At 35.0% G+C, this 21,567-nt stretch overlaps 1 protein-coding gene across 1 annotated transcript; it reads right to left on the reverse strand.

Moving 5' to 3' along the window:
* Positions 1–9,533: 9,533 nt before the first annotated feature.
* On the reverse strand, positions 9,534–20,390 carry LOC149793467 (lysozyme-like). The gene is made up of 5 exons (XM_089967459.1): positions 20,233–20,390; positions 18,148–18,228; positions 17,715–17,752; positions 15,860–15,971; positions 9,534–9,995 (listed from the first exon to the last, which is right to left on the reverse strand). Exons 1-5 carry the CDS (start codon positions 20,288–20,290, stop codon positions 9,799–9,801), a joined length of 486 nt encoding a protein of 161 aa, XP_089823585.1. The 5' UTR covers positions 20,291–20,390; the 3' UTR covers positions 9,534–9,798.
* Between the last annotated feature and the right edge of the window lie 1,177 nt (positions 20,391–21,567).

Below are 21,567 nucleotides of genomic sequence, written 5' to 3' on the forward strand. Positions count from 1 at the left end.
CCATATCCAGAAATGGTCAAGAAAATGTTTTATTTTTATTTTTTCTTGTTTTATTTTACAGCAAGTTCATAAAGAACATGGTTTATCAAGGTAGATACAGTTCGGTTTTTATACTCATCCATGTAGTCATTTTATATTATGACTGATTTGCGCATATGTCATATTAAAGATGTGAACGCATTCTTCATTTTGTCTTAATTGCGACTTCACTACACAATGGCCAAAATTATAAGCAAATATTTAAATTCAATGCTAATTCACACACGAGAGAAATCGTGGATGTAAATATTATTATGGAGTAAGATATCTGAAAGTGTGATCGTTGCGGTCAACTTATTCAGAACAAACCCAGTCTAGCCGTCTTATCTGATGCTGTAAAAGTTTATGGAAGAAACGTTTTATTGTTGAGCGAGGCAGATATTTTATGTCACATGTTTTCAAGCCTGGGCTACAAAAACTCTACATTCTCGGGATGTTGTCTCAATTTAGCAATAATTCTGTCGCTTTTCCAAATTCCTGAATTTATATTTATTCTTAACATTTGCATGGAACCTATTGCTGCAAGAGCTTGTTCATACCGGAAGATGGATCAAATGTCGGTTTCGTTATCTCAAGGGCTTTGAATATAACGAACGGCAAGTTACTTAGAAAGAGGTATTGGCTATGCACTCGAAACTCTGTCAATTAATTAATATTTAAGAGTGGGCCTGATATTGTCCATTTCTATCAGTATACACGATCTTTAAAGAGCACACTAATGTCTGTACTAATGTCTTACGATTAGATTCAGAAGACTAGGCTCATTTTCTATACGATAATTTCAATTTCCAAAGCAGCAAGAACGCAACGTAAAGTGCTTTTTTTAACCCATAATTCATCAGTGACGGATTCATGCCTACAAAGACAAGAGCGTCTGTCATAGGCAGTATCACCAGACGCCTGCAAGTGTGTTGATTTTATGATTGTTTCAGGTATTTGCTGTTGTAAGCAAACCGCCAATCACTTACGTAAGGATAAAACGTCATGAAAAAGTAATATATAGGTTTAATATTCCCGATCTTACAAGATATGCAGATCATCCATAATCTTTTACCTACCTGGTACTCTTTTTGAGTACGATGAAATTGAATTGTAAATACGGTGTATCCTTGCTCTACAAAGCAAGTAAAATAAAAGACAATTAAATGTCTCTTCAATAGAAGTTTTACAGCATCATAAAGACGTTCAGACTGATTATATCCAATTAGTGCCTAAATCGGCAATGCCGAAGTTCATTCCGTGCCACAATAATCTATCTGATTATGTAACTTGGATTTATATTTTGATGGCAAAGAACTTTAATAATGTATTCTTGAAGTTTAACGTTTTGTTCTATTTTCGACCTTATCACGCTTTGTTGATAGATTCCTCATCTTAAATAGGTTTTAAAATGTATAATACTGGTCATATAAATTTGCATATAGAATAATTTGTCAAGATGGTATTGACTGTTTGAGTGAAGAGAGGGATATAACTGGCAGATGACCGGGTGACACAGGTCTTTACGTACGTACATACATGCATAAATACGACACAGCAACACTTGACGTATTCAGCTGATAAAATTAAGTGCCTTGCCCAAGGGTACATAACAGTAGCTAGTCGAGGAAGAACGCAACTGGGCACGAGTTCAACGCCTTTAGTACAGAACTATCGTGGTTCTACATACATGATGCATCCATATGTATATTTATTTATATTTACGTTTATATATATATATATATATATATATATATATATATATATATATATATATATATATATATATATATATATGTTCACGGGAGAACAGGTCTTATGTCATAAGATGTTGATGTATTAACCTGTCTGCATTTTCTGTCTGATAGAGTAATGTTTTGAAAGCATACTAATATATATTTTTGTCACCATAGTGTGTCATTTTTTTCCTCCGCGGGCTTTTAGAAGAATCCGACCTCTTTCCTAACACAATGACATGCCCTTAAGGTACCGTTGCAACAAAGGGTCTTGGACATGGGATGCTCTGATAGCAGGGCTTGGCAAATTCCGTCACATTCTTAAGCAAATACTCATAAATATGTCTAATCAGTCCTGCAGTCTGCGTCAGGTCTGGACGCGTGTCGATACCGATAGTCTCTCCCGGAAGCTTCATAATATTGATCGGGGTCTCCTTCTGATTCGAAGCTTTCTTTAAAATGACTATACCCCATGTGTCAGCAACAACTCTAACACATTGATGTCGTCTGCGCCGCGCTTAAAGACACACAAACAATTGCTCAATTGTTCGGAAAAATGAAACCAATAAACTTAAAACAAAATTGTATGAAAGCTTAATCAAAATATTGTAAACCTTCTATCCAGTAACACTCACATGTGAATAATTAGATAGCTTTATGATCATTCATTATTAATAATACCAGCATCTTTATATTGAATGCATTACATTGTATCATTGTATAAAGATGACACAAACATCGAAAAACATAATATCGTATGCCTCGCGAGGACGTCAAGGACGGGACAGGTATCCGTTCATGTCTCTCCAATTTTATTGATCCTATCATCTATTATTGGCATTGGAAATGAATGCAGTTTGGTGACACTGTTGACATTTCTATAGTCATTACACACGCGGAATATATTATTTTGGTTCAGGCACAATAATCAATTGTGAAATCCAGCTACTTTTGATTCTCCAGTAAATACTGAATTGCATTTCTGCCTGAGTTATGCTGTTTCACATGTGTAGAATCAACAATCTCAAATTCGTAATAGATTTTATTTGTTCCTGTTTTAATACCTGGTAACAAGTGCTGATATCCCTATAATAGCTGTGCTAGTGCACTCTTTTCCATTGGTAGTAGGTATGACAGTGTCTTGTCCAAATTGTTTCTAAAATCGAAAGATTGGTTCAACCAGAATCACAACAATAAGAGTGCTTACCAGCGTTTACATTCTCGTTGCGTGGAGCAGGTACAAATAGATTAATGGAATAATTAACTGGGATTTCTCTACCAAAATACCCCTTTAGCATATGCATATGACAAGGTTGTTTCTATTCCCGACTCCCAGAAATTTAATGATATCATTTGGCCCGAAGATGATTTTGAGATAGGGACAAGCGAGCAAGATCCCTAACACCGAAGTGAAAACTTCTTTTGTGCTTATTTATGTCATACTTTAATTTCACCGTCGACAGAGTAGAGTGAAGAGTGTTTATGGCTCTTTCAAAGTCTCTGCGAAAACAGCGACACACTCTTGAAGGTTTATATTGTAATCTTTATTTGAATCAATTTTCTCTTTTACTAATTTCAACAGTCCACTGACAGTATGTCTAAATACCTGTTCAAAAAGGTCAAAAGTTTAATGATTTATGTATTTATTCCCTAACAGCAGACAACGGTAAATCAAAACCCTAATTCAAGTCTTTCCAGTATTACATCAATACGACCAAATGAAAGCCTGAGGAAATCTTTTCAAAGCCCCTTGACGTTCACGGTGGTAGGCAAAAGATTGAAACAGTTGTGTGCCCAATTTATACATGACTTGTTGGAAAATTCCAGACTCTTGATTAGCCTGGACAGCAAATGTAAGAAATCATTTACCAAAATTTTAAAAATGGTTTTAGTTTTAATATTGCTCAAAGTAACTGCCTCTGGGAATCATGTGGATGCACATATTATGATCAACAAGTATTGGTTGCCTGACTTAGTATTATATTAATGGTTCGTTAAATGCAGGAATAGGATGAAGATGAACCATAGTTGTCTTCTAATTGGGTTTTCCTACAACCTGAAAACTATGACAAGATCATCATTATTTAGAAACAAAACATTTAATTCTTGGCCAAAAGAAAGGATTCAAGATCTTATAAGAAGACTCCTGAATGAAGAGCCAAAGGAGTTTTATGGGATAGACTAAGGCTTTCCTGTCCAATTGACTTTGGAACGACAATTTGATCGCTGATAATTAGTGACTACCGCTCACCACATTCGCATAAGGATCCCATGAATTACAAAATAACAAACTGGTAGTTGCGTGGCGTCAGCTTCAGAAATAGCCCTCTATTGAAAATGATTGATTGTTGTCAGCTTGAATATAAAAGAGAGAATGAGTAGTAAATTGTGGATCACTATGATCGATACATATTCATTGATCAGCACCTCTATATGTTGTGTATGATAAGCATCTGTGTGGGGTAAATTAGCCATATTGAAGCAGACGAAACCATTTTACCACAATTCCTTTTCGCGAGTCAATACCAATATTGGCGGCAAAAATGTTCATTGAAAACGAGAAATTCCGGAACGCAGGGTTACAATATTTTCCCCCAGCCAATCAATAAAGAGAATACTGCATCATAAAGTCATGGCCTTATTTGGACCAATCAGAATAACATAAAGTGTTATTTCAAGGTGTGGTAATATCGAAAATATGAAACTGCACATACTGTAGGAAAACTATACCTACAATGTGATAATAATCTTCACGTTATAAGTAAGGAACAATAGCATGATTGAAACATGTATATGCTAGATCCTGAGGCTAATTATTCGCTTCATCGATGTTGCGAGGTAATCCGACATAAAAAAGACGGAGGGGAAGCCAGTTGTGTATAATATGGCCATAGGAACTTGTTACTGGCGCCCTATTCGGCGGCGTGCGTTTCACAGGTAAGTGGCAGGAATTGCCGGTTTGGACTCAAAAGAACATCAAGTGAAGGTCGTAAATCCACTCTTGACAGACTTCCGGGGAGGGGGCAATGTCTGCTAATTATGTAGACCACGGGTGAATCGACATCCACTCGGAATTGAGCAAGGCGTGGCCACCATTGGAATCGCAAGTTTAAATCTAGTGTCTTGAAACTAAACGTCAGTAGTCGCTAAACCATCTTGCGGGAATTACATAAGGAAATTCTAAGGTACTCCGACGTCATTCGAAATCGGCGGGAAAATTGTTATTCTGGGAATTACAAAGGAGCTTCGGAAAGGAAGCTTTTAGGGACCGGAAGAACTGTAGGAGACAGAGAAGGGAAATACCCTGGTACAGTTGGTCCCGAGTATCTAGGAGACAAGAAAAGGAGAGAACGGAAGTGGAGGAAGTGAAGGGTGAAGGACGTGGTTGTTGGACTGATCAGTCAAGAAATACTACAGATCAAGAGATGAGTAGAAACACCGGACAGGAGGAAAATCTATCACACTAAGTCAGATGAAGAAATAGGCCGTTACTTGGTCGAGTGAAAGACGAGTGATAGGGTTTTGAATATTGAATTTCATTTGAGGAAGGATTATCTGTAATTGAATGGCATTACATTTGTTGTTTATTTGAATTTCACCTTTTGTGTATTCAGTAATTTAACTGTCGTCATCGCTGACTGGGAGCTCGGAGCTTTGCATCTCTATCACTACTTCAATTTCTAACAAAAACGAGCCAGGGTGGGTCTTCTGTAATAATGAAAGATAATACTGGGGGCACCCCACCCGAACCTAAGGTAGTCTACGACGAGACACCTTTACACTGACATTCAGTTTATATATGCAACTATTCAAGCCCCACTGTTTTCCGAAATAATATAAAATTATTTCTCGATCGTGGATAAAAGGAACTAATATAAAAACATAACCGTGCTGTAAACTGTGTGCTTAACTTTTGTCCATGAACGTAGATTATATTTTAAGATAAAGGTCATTGCAAACAACATGTTTACAGAGGTAATGTTTGTCGTCTATATGATAAAAATCTGTTAAAAAAAGGAACATGTTTACATAGCAAGAGTTCAAGATTAGACTTTTTACAGTTAGACTTGGTTTCTTTATTAGAATGTCTTCTCATTATATTGTGTTAGAGTTAAGTAAATAATTCATTCCAGTTTGAAGATCAGTATTTTTTGGAATCCTTTACAATTGTGTTGTGATTCGAGAGGAATTATTTATTTCAAATATTCTTCGGAAATAAAAAGATGCTTACTGTTTTTGGAATAACATATTACTTTGGAATTAATATGAATTGATTCAAATACATTCTGGCTTGCATCAGTGTGGTACATCAAGACAGTCAGGACATTTCGAATTCATTCGGAACTCTCTATATTTGTGGACTTGTGAATTTTCATTTTCCATTGTTGAGAAATAAATCGCGTGTTGTTTTTACCTGAATTGTTATTTCGCCTATTTTCCGTTACTTATTTTAAAACCTAGAGTCGTAACAATTGTTAATATTGTTTTAATAACACACCTGTTTGATTCAAAGAGATGTTGATTTACACTTAAGTGCCTATACGATAAAAACTTTGCAGCACGAGTAAGACGTGAATAGTTCACAAACTTCTACTTAAATATATATTATACAAATATTAATATTTGCTAGGTGAAAGTTATTAGTTATGTGTTTAATTCTCGGGTGATATGGAATGTTATGACCATCTTAAAACACATATTCTCTGAGCTAATTTTGTAACAGTCGGAACCCCGTCTTGAACACACTGTAATCCACGTAAGCTAAACTGTAATGAATGTATTACAGTCGAACCCAGTTATCTCGATTACGTTGGCGGGGGTGGGGGGTGGGGGAGGGGTACAAAATAATTTAGTCAAGCAGGTTGCAGAAACAAAAAGATTTGAGGTCTTTTAAATGAGATTAAGTAACAAGTCACACATTTTTCCAACACTTAAGTTACTCTAAGAATGTCGCTGGTTGAAAGTTCTTTTTATTTCCCTATGAATAACCTCATCCGTTTGGTAGCCTCAGCAAGGCAATTGTTTTCCCACGCTGATCAAAATCTGGGCCAATTTAAGTACAAATACATGTTGAACTGTAGTTTTGTTTTTTACTAAAAAAGTATTTCCTTTATTTAGTATTGACTTTAACTTGTAAGAAAATGTAACTGACCAAAACTGTACGTGAAATTCTATCACTTTTGTTGTTCATCAAAGGCTCTTTTACACCAGTAGGCCGGTTTTTACCGATAAATTTTCCTCTTTTCCGGAAAAAAGATGAGGCTGCCGGTATTCATGTATATGTAACGACAAACTGTAAAATGTGTTTAAAGTCTTTAACGTTAACCCTCTCATCATCAAATTCTGTAAGAAGCCGACGTATTCTTTTCATACAGTTGTTGTGCCATATCCATCCCGACTTCGATCAGTAACTGTCGGCAACAACATAGCGCCTGAAGGAGTGTCGGCGTGTCACTTTGATGGAGTGCAAGGCTTTGATGTTCGATTCAGATAAAATAATAAAAATGAAAGCAATCCACTTTCTGTTTCAATGACGTTACTCTTATCAGTCACTTTCTGTTTCACAGACGTTACTCTTATCAGTCACTTTCTGCTTCATTCCATTTGTTTTGAAGAATCTGTCATCATGGCACAACGATGGACCACTTCGGTTTTTCAAACAAATACTGGGCACTATGATTAAAAAAATATCATTTGTGCTTTTATTTACTCTTGTTCAAAACAAATTGATAACCACGTCTTTTGTTATGGGGTGGGGTAGGTACCAGCTGGGTTGGGAATTTTGCCGGTTTCTATTTATAGATGATTGTACGTCACGTGATCTAGTCATGTTGAATTTGAAGGCTTACACTCGCTCCAACCATAGAAACACTTTAACTGTTTACTTTATAAGTGAAATCGGAAACAAAGTTGATAAATGTGTATGGATTAAGTTGGTGACTGGCCACGATGATATTGGAATGCGATTACAAGAGGTTATTGACTTAACAGGGTTTAAGATAAATTAGCATAACAAAGAAGGATTTTTTCGGGACCGGACCTAAACGCTCGACATACACGGGTTCTAGAGAAAACCGAGGTCGAGATAAGTGTGTTTGATTGTACCATGTTTGGACGGGCAGGGGCACTGGGCGGCAGAGTTGCATAAGGAGCTCGTCTTTATGTATCACTCGCACACCTCACCTATGTCCGCTTGAGTTCGTGTCTCGACTTGACTAATGCAGATATATGACAAAGGTTGCAAGTAGCTTACAGTATACCGGTGGTTCTTTCAGGATCTTCCTGTATTCTTCCTGCATCAAATATGCTGACGATCATGTGATAAAATAGCGTTATATCCACAAAAGGAAACATGGACTTGCAAAAAGATTCTTTGCCATTGTAACATCCCGCTAATTGTGGCTAATAAACTACACAGTAACTTATATATATTACGAACCAATAAGCAAATCATTGACAGACTCAAAGCGAAAAAAAATCACCGTATTCTGGTTTATAAAGCTTAAAGTCCTCCTCAGCATGGTAGGGTTCTGTAATGATTTAGTTCATGCTTTCATGCAGAATGTTTAATTCTTGACCCAAAATGCAAATTCAATTACATAACCTCAAACAAAATCTTGCTCTGACGTCACGATACTGCAATAACATGAATTTGTTCCTCATAAGAATCATGAAATAATTTGTATTTTATGCAGGTAGGTATGTTTGTCTTTCTCATTCGTTGAATCGTCTGTTTCAACATACTCTATTACAACAATGTGCATTCTTTATACCAACAGTATTCAACCGAAAGATGTGATGATGTGTTCACATACCTTATAAAGTACCATTAAGGTATTATCAGTAAATGTTGAAATCTTTAAAATGTTGTGTAACTGGAAAACTATGATATGCTATTAAAATATAACTTACTTAATATTAAAAGATCGAAATTATATCTTGTTGTTTAACGAAAGGAGTTTCATGTATGCTTGCTTTTGCTCTCGATTTTCACACAATTATGGTCTGACCACTGCAACACAATGCTAACGACTGGACGCTTGACTAGTCCGTTTGGCCGACAAGGATATAGGATCTTGTCTCTGAAATTTACAAAATGTCTGAACTCATGCGTTTGATTTGGACTCTAGCACAGTTGTGAGTTTATGTTTATAACGTGTCGTAAAACACTATCTTTATTTTAAAAAGCAGCCCGTTTTAAACAGAACTTAAATATATATAAAGCACAAGAACATAACCTGGTTTGTACATATATACTTAATTATTTCTTTGCGGAATTTTCGATTGCTTTTATTTTGAATTATGTACAGAAAACATTTTTTTAAAACATAGATTTCGTTCAGTATAAAATTAGTATTGCCCTTGCTTCGAGTTTAAATGACAAATTGTCTTCTACATGTGTCCACTCATATCATGCCATTGCACCCTGGAGAACATAATCTATGCCTTGGGTGGATAATGGATACATTTGACTTCAAGACGCCGATATTAAGTGACTCGTAGAATATGGGTTCAAAATCCTTATAAATTCAATATTCATGTGATAAGGGTAAATAGTTCATATAAATTGAACTACTTTTATCCATGAAAGAGATTATTTACCTTTTGGAGAGAGAGAGAGAGAGAGAGAGAGAGAGAGAGAGAGAGAGAATGGGTTGAAGGTCAACACTTTAACTTACAAAAGACAAAACGTGAATACTTTTACATTCCAGTTATTGTTTGTCGCTTAATACGATACTTTCTTCTTATTGCATGGATTTGGAATGAACAGGTGAAACGTAGGATATGAAAATCTTTATTTCATTCATAAAATTAATTGTCCGAATGCTGGATGAAACCGGAAAAAGTCATTACATTTAAGGCATATTTGTTTGATACATTTTACGACAGTATGCATGTATATTGTTCTAAGATTTCCAACACAGGCATCATAAGACAAAATTGTGTGGAAATGCCTGGTTTTGATTGTAGATTCTGCTTAACGTCAGGATGAATATTCAGTTTTAAACTAAAGTAAGTCTACGTCAACGTGGCCGGATCTCAGTCACTGACATCCGAAACTCTGAACCTTATGCCAGTATGGAATAGTGTTCGGATTGTTGCAGCCTTGGGGACCTCCGTTGTGGATCCGAGCATAGGTTTCGCATGTGTCCGGACAACCGGAGACGGGACCGTACCTAGCCATGTAGTTTTTCACACAGGTTGTGGCACAGGAGTAATCATCGGCGCATGTCTTCCAATCTGAAATCAGTGGAAAGCAGAAGAATTAAGTGTTTACCCTTTCTATGCCTAATCTCATCATGAGTTACGTGCAAACAAATCAATTAGCAATACTTTCTGGAAAGTAGTCTGTTTAATTACGATTTATATCTTTATTTATAATCATATTTTCCTAACTAGACTCGTGTGCTCGGTCAAATATTCTGTATTAGATTTCAGTATTGCAGGCTAAGAAAAATATTTTACAGAGTAATTGCAATGACTTTTAATAACTGTGCTTGTAAATAACTGCTTGTACGCTACAGTTCATCACAAGTCGATATTGCTTTGTTTTCGAATGACTTAGCTTACGAATTCAAGCATGCTTAGTACGGGACGTTAAACTGAGATATTACAGCTTTGGTGTCTTGTAACAAAATTATAAAACTTTTATTATACGGGGATTCCGCATATTATTATCATGGTACACATCAAAAACGGGTATTTCATCAGCATTCATCATTTCATATCGTATTCACTATGCAGTCTTATGTCTCGTGTTTAGGCTGGAATAAATAGTGACACAAGAAAGAGTGAAAACAACAAGCTTTGAAAGATACAATAATTTATTTCCCTGGAAAAATTCTGTAAAATTGAAAAGATATGAACGTACGGTTTTATAGAATCAAATCCAAAATAACCCAAGAATAATCCAAGATTAAAATTTTTGAAGTCCTAATAACAAAATGTTCTACTGATTTCAAGTTCGAATCCCGACGAAGAATCCAAGATGGAAGACGATGACATATGCTGTAATCTGTATTATTGAAGTCTACAGTTCCTTGTAGAAACAAGAATTATCACTCCGGTTTTGGAAATCAAAATAATTTTTTTAATAAGAACTGTCTTTGATTAAGAGTCTCACATGAGCACATGTATTTTCTAGAAAAATAACAGAAGTAATCCTTTTGAATCCAAATAATTTGAAATAATTCCAAACAGCACAACATACAACTTCCAGTTTATCAGCTCAGCTTCTACTGAGAATAATTTTCCAAAATAAAGGTTATATGGTCTTCGAAAACGTAAACATGGGGTCATGTGATCATCTTCTCGAAGCTTATAGAAAATAAGTACCTGTTAGAGATCACGTCTACCCATTTTGCTCTAAGAAATAAAAAAATAAAAAATTGTTTACATCTTGAAGACGAAGTTCCATCACGACCTCGGCAACAACCAATCATTTTAAAATAAAGATAGAACTTGTTTACGTGGTTGCCACAAATTTTGAAACAAGGTCAGGATTTAGATCAACACCTGGTTTTTATAAACTAACAGTCAAGGTCAAATTACTTTATGAAAAAAGTATCATCTCTAGAGAAAAAATTTACATTACAATAGCCTGTAATAAAAACTAAAAACTTAAAACTGACAAACAATTAAATTGAAATAAATATATATTAAATCAGATACAAGTAAATCAAATATGCATAACAGCAGATATAGACTCAAACAGGTATTTCCATGCATTATATGACTGAAACTATTCCTCCTCCCATTTTTTTTGTTATAGCACATCGCCAGCCATTACTTCAATATTCTTCAATATTCTTTTTCCCGCAACGGAAGGTGTTTTCTCTCCCAGTGCGTGCTGTCAACGTTTGGTCGCGTTTAATCATACTAATTGCATGGCCGTGTGAAATGTGTTTGGTAAAGAAAAAAAAAAGAACTTTCCTTTTATCGCCAGAGCAAGGCATTCATGAAACTCGGAAAAGTAATTTGATTGGCTGATACAATAAAGTCACACAATACGTCATTGTGATGCTTATACGAATCATGCTTGGCGTAAATATGGTTGACTGACTGATTGAGACACGCTTCCTACATCGGCGACCGTTTAAGCAGCAAAGTTTACTGATCTCCTTTTGAGCTTAACTAAAATCATTCAACTTGAATGATTGCAAAGGGAAGGTCTAAAGCAATTCTAAGATAGCGAGACAATTTCGCTTCTCCCACGTTTGACCAAATCACACTCAGTTGATAACAGCAAACAATGAAGATCCTTGTCGTAGTCACCCATTTTGGCTTTCTTAGCATTACATTGGAAAGTCCAACCTGAAAGCGAAGTAAAAAGAACAAGAAATGCTTGACGGCGCAATCAGAAACGCCTCGTCATTTTGCATGACATGCTATTAGCACGCGTGCTAACATACTGAGACAACTTGACCAACAGCTATGATCTTTTGTTTTAATGTTCAAAACTTTCAAGACCCTGGCATATTGTTTAAAATGATACACAAGGCCTGAACCGATACTTTTTTTTCTGCATTTTAATATCTCATATGGAGGGGGGAGACGGTTTACAATGTTTCTATATTCCTCATGAAGACCTATTCTGATACCAGAACATTCAAAATCAAATTAAAGTCATTCAACTTAAAAGGCATGTCCGAGAACAAGCCCACATTATTGTTTAAACATTTGTGATATCCCTTAAGGTGACTGTGCTAATGCTATATTGTAATTTTTAAGAAATTCGTATGGAATTAGATTTAAATTGATTTATATATTTGCTATTTTTTCTTGTATTTGAACACATCATCATTGGGTAAAGATATTTTACATTCACATACTAGTTTTCTTATCTGGAAATAAGTATGAAACCTATATACTAATTAGACTAATTACTGGACATTTTCGTCTATTAAATTCGGTAGGAAATTTCTCAAATAGTAGTTGCTATGCACACTGTCCGGGTGACAGATTGGTCTAAAGCACTCGGTTTTCCACTCTCTGTCATTGCACCTCTGTCCACATGGGTTCTAATTTCGGGTTGGGGTAGTGTTGGTATATGAGAAAACTGCGTGTAACTTCCCGCTGGTCGGTTATTCTTTCCGGTGTGCCCAGGGATTTTCTTCCACAAGTTATAATGACCGCCATGTATAGTCTATCTCGCGTTGAGAAATGACGTTAACGACAAAAGCAATTACAAAACCTGTAATCTGATTCACAGGAAAAGTATAATTGATATCCTTGTTAGCTTTTTAAATCTGTACTCCGTTTTTTGATAAGCGAAATGTATATGTGCATAAAACAAAATTAAACAAAATAATATAAATTTACTTTTCTTGTGCAAATAGAATCTCGTTGTTTTAACACCGTATTTACATCTCTGGTATTTTGTATTACGGTTTCCATTTCCTTTGTTATTACTCACTGCACCTTGGGTGCACGTTTTGTCTGAATCGTTGTTCCTTAAGGACACTTGACCTCTGGCGATAACGTTATCTCAAATATTGACTGTAACATTTATTTGTGCATGATAATTTCAATTTTCAATTACTACTAGATGTTAAACGAATGTTCCGGTAAAGGATCTGCAAATAAACCTGTTTATACTGGACTTACTTATCTATGTGGTGCAACAATATCCATATCAACTGATTTGGGTTTATTTGAGGCAATTCGCTGCTGTTTAAGATTTTACAAATGCGTCGCAATTGTGAAACATGCTTGATATATTACTCAATTTAAACGTTCCAGTTTGTAAACAACTAGATCATCCAAAATATATTCCTGCTTTTCAATATATCTACAGTAAAGATAAGAAGGTAACATTTCTCAGGATTGTTTTACATTTGAAATTTATGTATGTTTCACTGATTTCATTTTTACAAATTTTAACAGCGTCAGTTGTTAGATGATTGACAAAGACTGATCATACTCCTCTTCTCTTTTATGCCTTGCCTGCATCAACTGGAGTTGCTTGCTTCAACCATAGTCATGACTATTGATGTGTGAAAAGTGTTACTGTATCCCTCAAAACATCAAATCATTTTTTTGGTTTCGTTTTGAATTAAATAATCTCACATTAAAGTCTGTAAGGTTCTGTTAAACAATTCCACTTTGTCTGAGTAAGTTTAATATATCCCTGTTACAAAAGATATTTAACTTTTCTGTTGAAAATTATTTTCCTGCATCAAACTGTAAGTTTCGTTTTGAATTAAATACTCTCACATTAAAGTCTGTAAGGTTCTGTTAAACAATTCCATTTTGTCTGAGTAAGTTTAATATTTTCCCTCTTACATTTCTGTTGAAAATTGTTTTCCTGCATCAAACTGTATCTTTCAAATTTTCTTTCTTTACAATTATTCTAAAGGCCTTATGTCAATAATCTTTCGATGTTAATTTTTTGAGCCCAAGCGTTTGGTAGAAAGATATATACTTCTGTGACATGTATTTGCATCAATTCTTGGAGTTATCATATAATTACATGTCAACACTGTCTGTATGGTCATCCAGATGACATTCTTAAATTTTTTCGAACGCAATTTTTTAAAAATCTTGCTTGCTTGTGTAATAACGCAGGTAGATTTTTTCAGTTGACTATTTTTTCATGACATCCATGACACGCTTAGGGAAAACAGCACATACATAAACACTACTTATGTTAGAAGAAAAAAAAAACATAAGATCTAACTAATGGTCATTTGATCACCCCAAAACTCAATGGTACTTATTATATAATCATAACTTCATATCGTCACAACGAGTCAGTGAACTGTCATATTAATAGGAACATAAGCTATAATATTTGGTTACTGGTTATAAATAATTTATTTAGCTTTCTTAATTTATATCGTTTTATTAAAAGTTTTAGGAATAACAATTGGAGAATTAAAGGTACGGGTAATTATTTCACTGATTGTTGAAAAGTCGTCGAGTGTAATTTTCAATACCTATCACATTACAAGGATCTGTTCATAAACCTGACTAATTTAAAAAGTGTCAGCAGATTTCCTCTGAGTCTTTTTCAAAAAGCTGATGTTACTCGACTCGCATCGAAAAGAGTCTCGGAGGAAATCGTAGAGATATTTCCGAAATTGGTTATTTTTGGCGAATGAACATCCAGTTAGAAATGCAAAAACGTTTGTTTTGAAAAAAATAAATTGATAGTTGTTGAAAATAATACTTGACGGAATTTCAATAATTAGCGAAATACCTGCACTTTTGATTATTCGTGCAACTGTATAATAAAAGAAAATGAAGAAATGATTTGGTTTCAACAGCCTGAATCTGTTGCTTACGTTACTGTTAGTGATGCCATTTAATCTAGTCAATGTGATGTCAATGAAGTCGTTATGACGTAACACCAACTATGGGCTTGAGGGCAATTCAAAGTGGCTATTATTTTCATCTGGTGTATTTTCTTCCATGCCATGAAAAGTATCCATTTTGAATTGGCTTCAAGCCAATTCTGGTGATATCACTACGATTTCCTCCGAGTGCCTTTCCGAATGTCGATGTTATTCGGCTTGCATCGGAAAGACATTAGGGTGTTCCTATTGTGATTGAACGTAGCTAGTAAACTCTGGGAATTATTTATAGACTGGCCCGTAAATTTTTGTTTTCCTTTTGAAATGTTTCTTTATGGACTGTTTAATAATTTCATGAAAACCTAAAATTTCAAATTTCAGCTAGGCAACGTAGGAAGAAAACAGTGTCCTTAAAAGGTAGAGAACACACTCGTGACGCAGTGAAAATTATCTCCATGACTTCACCAGATATCAGTCATCATGAAGATGACATCATATCTCTAGCCTGGCTTCGACTGTGTTTCAAAATCATTTATCAAAAATGTTAGTCATGAGTGTGGATGGTGGTTCTTTAAAAGGAAAACAAGATACGATAGCTATAAAAAAAATTAACCTATTAATGAATTTCTTTACTATGTAACTGTTGAATTTTCTTTTTGTGTACGACCCACACTGTGTGCCAGTATATATAAGATAGGGACACAGTATCCGCAAAGACGTTGTCTGTTCTAATTAAATTTATACGAATACCGTAACCTTTGAAATTAATCATCCGTCTCGCTTTTCCTAGTTTCACGCATCATATCTCACCTCGTCCCGGGCTTCTGCAGTCCTTCCAATATGGCAACTTGATCTGGTAGTAGCCACAGGACAGAGAGCCCATGTCCATGACACAGCCAACTGGTTGGCAGTTTGACTCTACCTTTATTATAAACAAGCAAGAGAACTGGTGTAAAAGTATATTTACTTTAGAATGGTTCAAGTTCGAATAAAACTCAGATTTAACTCATATACTCTTATGGCTTAAACTCCGTAACGTGGTTTCCATTCAATCTTGTGAAATGGCTGACATATTTTAGCCGCCTAAATTAAATACATTTTGCAAGAGTAAAGGAATAATAGCAAGTAGAACCTAAAAGCTCCCAACATTTCGAATTATTTATGAAACGGATACAACATAAATATCGTTAATTTAAGGGAAGTCGATAGCATCCCATCAAAAAGTAACCCCATTTTAAAAATGTTTGTCTTTAGATGAGCGATGTTTTGCCATTTTAGTGAAGATACGAACAACTTGTAAACGTTTATAGCTAAAAAACTAAAATAAATCATTTCGCTTTTTGAAATTCATGGCCATGTGTTGAAACATTACTTAACAATGCACACGTTCGTGTTCATCATCTTGTGCTACTCTTATTTCTAAATACATCCCCAAGCAAGAGTCCGAAAAGTAAGGGGAAAATACCTTGTTACTTCTTGTCCATGAAAAAGTAGTTGATTGTCTTGCTTATTTAAAAATTATTTCAAATGTGCACAGGTTAAAATTCACAGAATTTTCTTAGTAATTACACAAACAGGGTACTTTAGCGAATGTCTTTGTCTCAGTAGGATACAACAACCGGTTTTCGGCACACCATTCAAATTAATGTCGCAAATATCTGAAGATTTTGAAAGGTCTCTTATAAATTTAATTCGTTTGTCCGCTTTCTTACACATAGCTACTATTAAAATTAATTGTTCTTTCATCATTTAATAAGAGACATAATTTTCAACAAGGTCATGTGACTCATAATGCCTCAAAAAGTTCTTGGCGTTATGATACACCTTGACGAAAGCTGTCGTTACATTAATAACATCATAATGCAATCATCACTTCATTTCTACATGAGCAATATGCGCAGAGTTCGTTGTTTTTATGTCATACACATTGCGACGTATTAATCTCGATGATCGAAATACTTTCGCAGGAGACTGGGTCAAAATGTATCCGCTTGATGAAAATAGTCCGTAATGGAGTGTAGTTTTTACTTGCATTTTGCCCCTATTGATGTCTACAGGTTTTCTCTACAGATTCATTCTGACCAGATCTAGAAAATGCAAAACTTCACTTCTGTCGCTGCTAAAACGTTTCTAATCTGTCCACCCTTCTACAAACAGGGAAAGTGAACATCAGCTGATTAATACGCACCAGTTCTAGCGGTTATGGTGGCAACCCAATACTTAAAAGGATAATTTTCTTTAATTTTCTCCAATAATACCATAATAATATTTGAGACAGGCATACCATAGAATAAAGGAACTTGAATTGCCAAACTACTTTGCAAAGCGGTAGCATTTCACTACAAATTCATTCCATATATTGAATAATGGAAATTAAACTATAACAGCACAAGACGAGTCGGGTTCAAAGTATCGCGAGTCCAGTTTCAGTTTCAGTTCAATTAAGAGTTGACAATTAACTCTCATTCAAAATGCAGTTTACAATTGATTGTAACAAAAAGGACCCATTGTGCTGCAGTTTACAATTGATTGTAACAAAAAGGACCCATTGTGTTTTAGGAAATCGTGCCGCATAATGTCACCACTTAAATGTATGATGAAGAATAACAAGTGGGAGGCATCTAATCAGTTTTTTGTAGACCCGGTTTGATCTTGTAACACTTACCATGCAGATGCACTTTAGACACTGGTCGGATATGGATCCTACAAGATAAACGAAAAACAAGCCTTTTAGCCCATATACAATGTGCATTATTCGCCCTACTACTGTTCTGCAGCTATATCCAGTCCATTAATTTTGATAAGTAAACAGCATGCTAACGATGAAGGGTAGAAATGCACAGTCGATATGATTTATATTATTTGATTCATGAAATGAGAACTGTAACCCGCCTCATGGTTTGATAGATAGATACAGTATATTATTATTATTATTATTATTATTATTATTAACAATAATAGCTGGATATAAGAATCACCTTGCAAATTGAGATAAGTAGAAACACACAAGAGAAAGGCCATTCATTTCATTCAGTGTTTTGAAATCATCATTATCCCAAATTGTTTTACAAACAGCCACTTACAACCTGATCACTTACCCACGAACCGGGAGGAAAATGTTTGGATTGCCATCTTATCCTGGTGAGTGACGTAGTGTAAACGTTTTCTGGATTCTGCATCTTTACGGAAAGAAAGTTTAATTTCATTTGTAAGACTTGATATAAAAACTGAACTGGAGAACTCAGAATCTGATATTACTGCTCAAAGTCCTCTGACGAAGTCCTTTTAGGTACCATGTATTTAATAGTAGAAGGACAGGACAACCGAAATACAAAATTGACATAGGCATATGAAGGTCAGGTCACCTTTTAACAAAACAACGTATGCCCAAGATTGTCTTAGGTTCTTCCATGCGCTGTCACTGGTGTTCACTCACAAGAACTGCTAACGTTCTTTTTTCGAAACTCTTCTTTACATTCTTATGTAGCTTTGCAAGTCCCAGTCAGGCATTAAGCGCACATTTTTTTTGTCAGTCTGTTTATAGAGAACGAGAATTAGAGAGCTTGGAATCTTGAAATGCCCTCTGACAATCAAATATATATCTTATAGCGAATTTACTCAAAAGAAGCTGTTATTAAACTTGTTTGAACATGTTTTCCTTTTAAGAATAATATACAACAATTCATATGCGTAATGATATATTTTACATTGCTGATTAGCCCGAAAAATATAAACATCTGAAACATTAAATCACTAAATTTAATGGAGAAAACAACTACAGCAAACAATTTACCCGTATATATTTATTTGTTCCAGCTGACAAGGTACTCATTTTTCTTGCTGCAGGTACAATCTTTGTAAGCATACACAATCAAGTGCCTCGTTGCATGATGGAAAATCTTATATATCCATATGTGAAAATATAAGGATACATTTTTCACATGTGAAAATTTAAGAATGAAAAAAAGATACGAAAGTTACTTCGCCAGTAAGTTTAAATAATTCGTACTTAAGTATATATTAAAAGTCGATAAATATAACGAAGTAATTAAAAAACCATTTTGCTATAATTGCTGTAGCTACGTTTTGCCATTATTTAATGGCAGTAAGGTTTTTAAGGCTTTCTTTTTAGGAAGGGTGGATAGGCTAACTGACAGTGTCGGGTCTCTGGGTCATTACAGTCTGCAGTTGGACTCGATATTAATGAACTCATTGAATCCGGGCCCCGTTTCACGAAGCAATTTAAGTTTATGCACACAAGTAAGTTTTAAGCGTAACGAAATCTTACGCTATTTCGTGTGTTTTGTTTGGAAATTTGGTACATCTAAGGAAAACGTTTGCGTAAGCTACTCTTTTGCGTGGAAGGAAGGTAATTACTAAGTAAAATTGACGGAATATTAATATGTTACTCTGGTTTCATACATGATGTCAGATTAAAATCGATGTAGGTACCAAAATAAGTTTTATGCGGAACACGACTGGACTTAATAACCATATGCTGATGAATCCACTCTACTATAAACTTTTTACAAAACTTTATCACTGCTGGCGATGCTTCCCATGCCGGAAAACCATGCAGTTGTGCATTTGACACTAAAAGGAAGTCAATATATGTGATGAGATGTAAAAGTGGATATTAGTAAAGAGAGAGAGAGAGAGAGAGAGAGAGAGAGAGAGAGAGAGAGAGATTTAAAAGTTAATAGTACAACTATAATATACACAAGAACACTCTAAATTACAACCAACGTTACCGTATGCGTCGCATGAAACTACTCTATGATTGTTTCACAATAAGCCCACACAATTTTAATTCACTTCAACTGTACGTGGAAAGTGTACTACAAAAATGATCAATGAATACTAGTATGGCGTAACATCGGTAATAAACTAATATTTTTTTTATAGTGTAAGACACATACGGCAGTAAGCATAGGATATAAATAAATACATTAGCATGATCAAATAAGATAAGACAAAGTAAAATAAAAAGTTTGAGGAAAAATAAAAAATCAAATCAAATGAAATATTTTAAATAAAGTTAAAACTATGATAAGCGGAAGATGCTGTGGCTTTTCCTATCGTCATACACAACTTTCATTCTTTTCAGATAGGTCACACACACACACACACACACACACACTCATAAAGGCACAAACACACGTCTATCTATTTACGCTACTCACATTTTGTAAATGTCAACAGCAGACCAACAAGAAAGAAGAACAACTTCGCTGATTCCATCACTACAGCCTGTCAGCGACTAACCCTTGAATTTAAGTTTAGGTGGGTATATATAACGGATGTAGATATTCCTGGTGCAAAAAGTGCACTACTTACGCAAGAAAAAATAATCACAGTGCTGAAATATTAATGCTAGTAGCATTTATTTAGTCCGCATTGGAACTTTTGTACGAATGAATTAAGAAATTGCAACGTAATTCAAACGGTAACGTCACCAACTGCGAAACAAACCTTCCAAATACCAAAATTATTGAAGCTCCAAGGTCATGATCTAAGTTTAAACAGCAAACCGCTATTTGTTAATCCAATGCAGGACACGAAAGGAATTTTACAGGTCAAGAGAACTTACATGTAGGAAGGATGCACGTACTGAATTATTTTTCACAGCCAAGAAAAATGCGCATGACTGTTCCTTGACAAGACTTTAATTGCGTCTCTACGGTCTCCCTTTGCATCAGTAATATTTAACTTGTGTGCAACAGTCATGTAGTGTAGACCTTACAGATTATATTTTCACCTTGTTTCAAATGTATTTTGTCGGGAAGTGTTACAGTTCATTTGAGTTACATAACTTAAATTGATAAATCGTTTCAAAGTGTTTCTTGATCTTGAAATCGGTTCCGGATTAACCGTCATTTTCTGAAAATCGAACTTAAATATTTTTGTCTCCTAGTTGTTTAAGATTTTTTTCGAGCAGCAAAAACGTTCGATTCATAAACTTTACTATTGTTTTAGTTTATTTGTGGTTCTATAAAAGTATTGTTTATTGTCGTACGTAGTACAATGCTGTGTTCCTTATGTACACCAACTGCTTTAATTTTCCACCGTTTGTAACACTGACACAACATAAAAAAGAATCAAATAATGAAAACATTAGAGAAACAGTCATGTAAAGTATTGTAAAGTCTTGCAAAGTCAGCGATTTGTTTCGTGTTTACTGTTTGTGTTGTTTGTCTCTGTTAATAATTTCATCCGGCAAAGATTCCGTGAGAGTCACAAACTCTTAGGCTAATTAAAAACTAGTGTTGCTCTTTTCGTGGTCAGCTCTGTTAACCTTTATCTCAATCACCCTGTCACGGAATTGTATAAATCTCTTTATTTATTAAATACATGTACTCGGGTTTCGTTTTTGTGCACAACGATAACCTCGGGTGATTTTTTTATATTGTACAATATTTCGAAACAGTGAGTTCGGTTCATCTTACGCCGCACGTGCGAAATGCTTTCGATGGGAAAAACCAATATTCATCAAGCGCACAGACGATGTAAGGCTACAT

This window comes from Sinohyriopsis cumingii, chromosome 8 (assembly GCF_028554795.1).
Source record: "Sinohyriopsis cumingii isolate HCF-2022 chromosome 8, ASM2855479v2, whole genome shotgun sequence".
NCBI classification, from domain to species: domain Eukaryota; kingdom Metazoa; phylum Mollusca; class Bivalvia; order Unionida; family Unionidae; genus Sinohyriopsis; species Sinohyriopsis cumingii.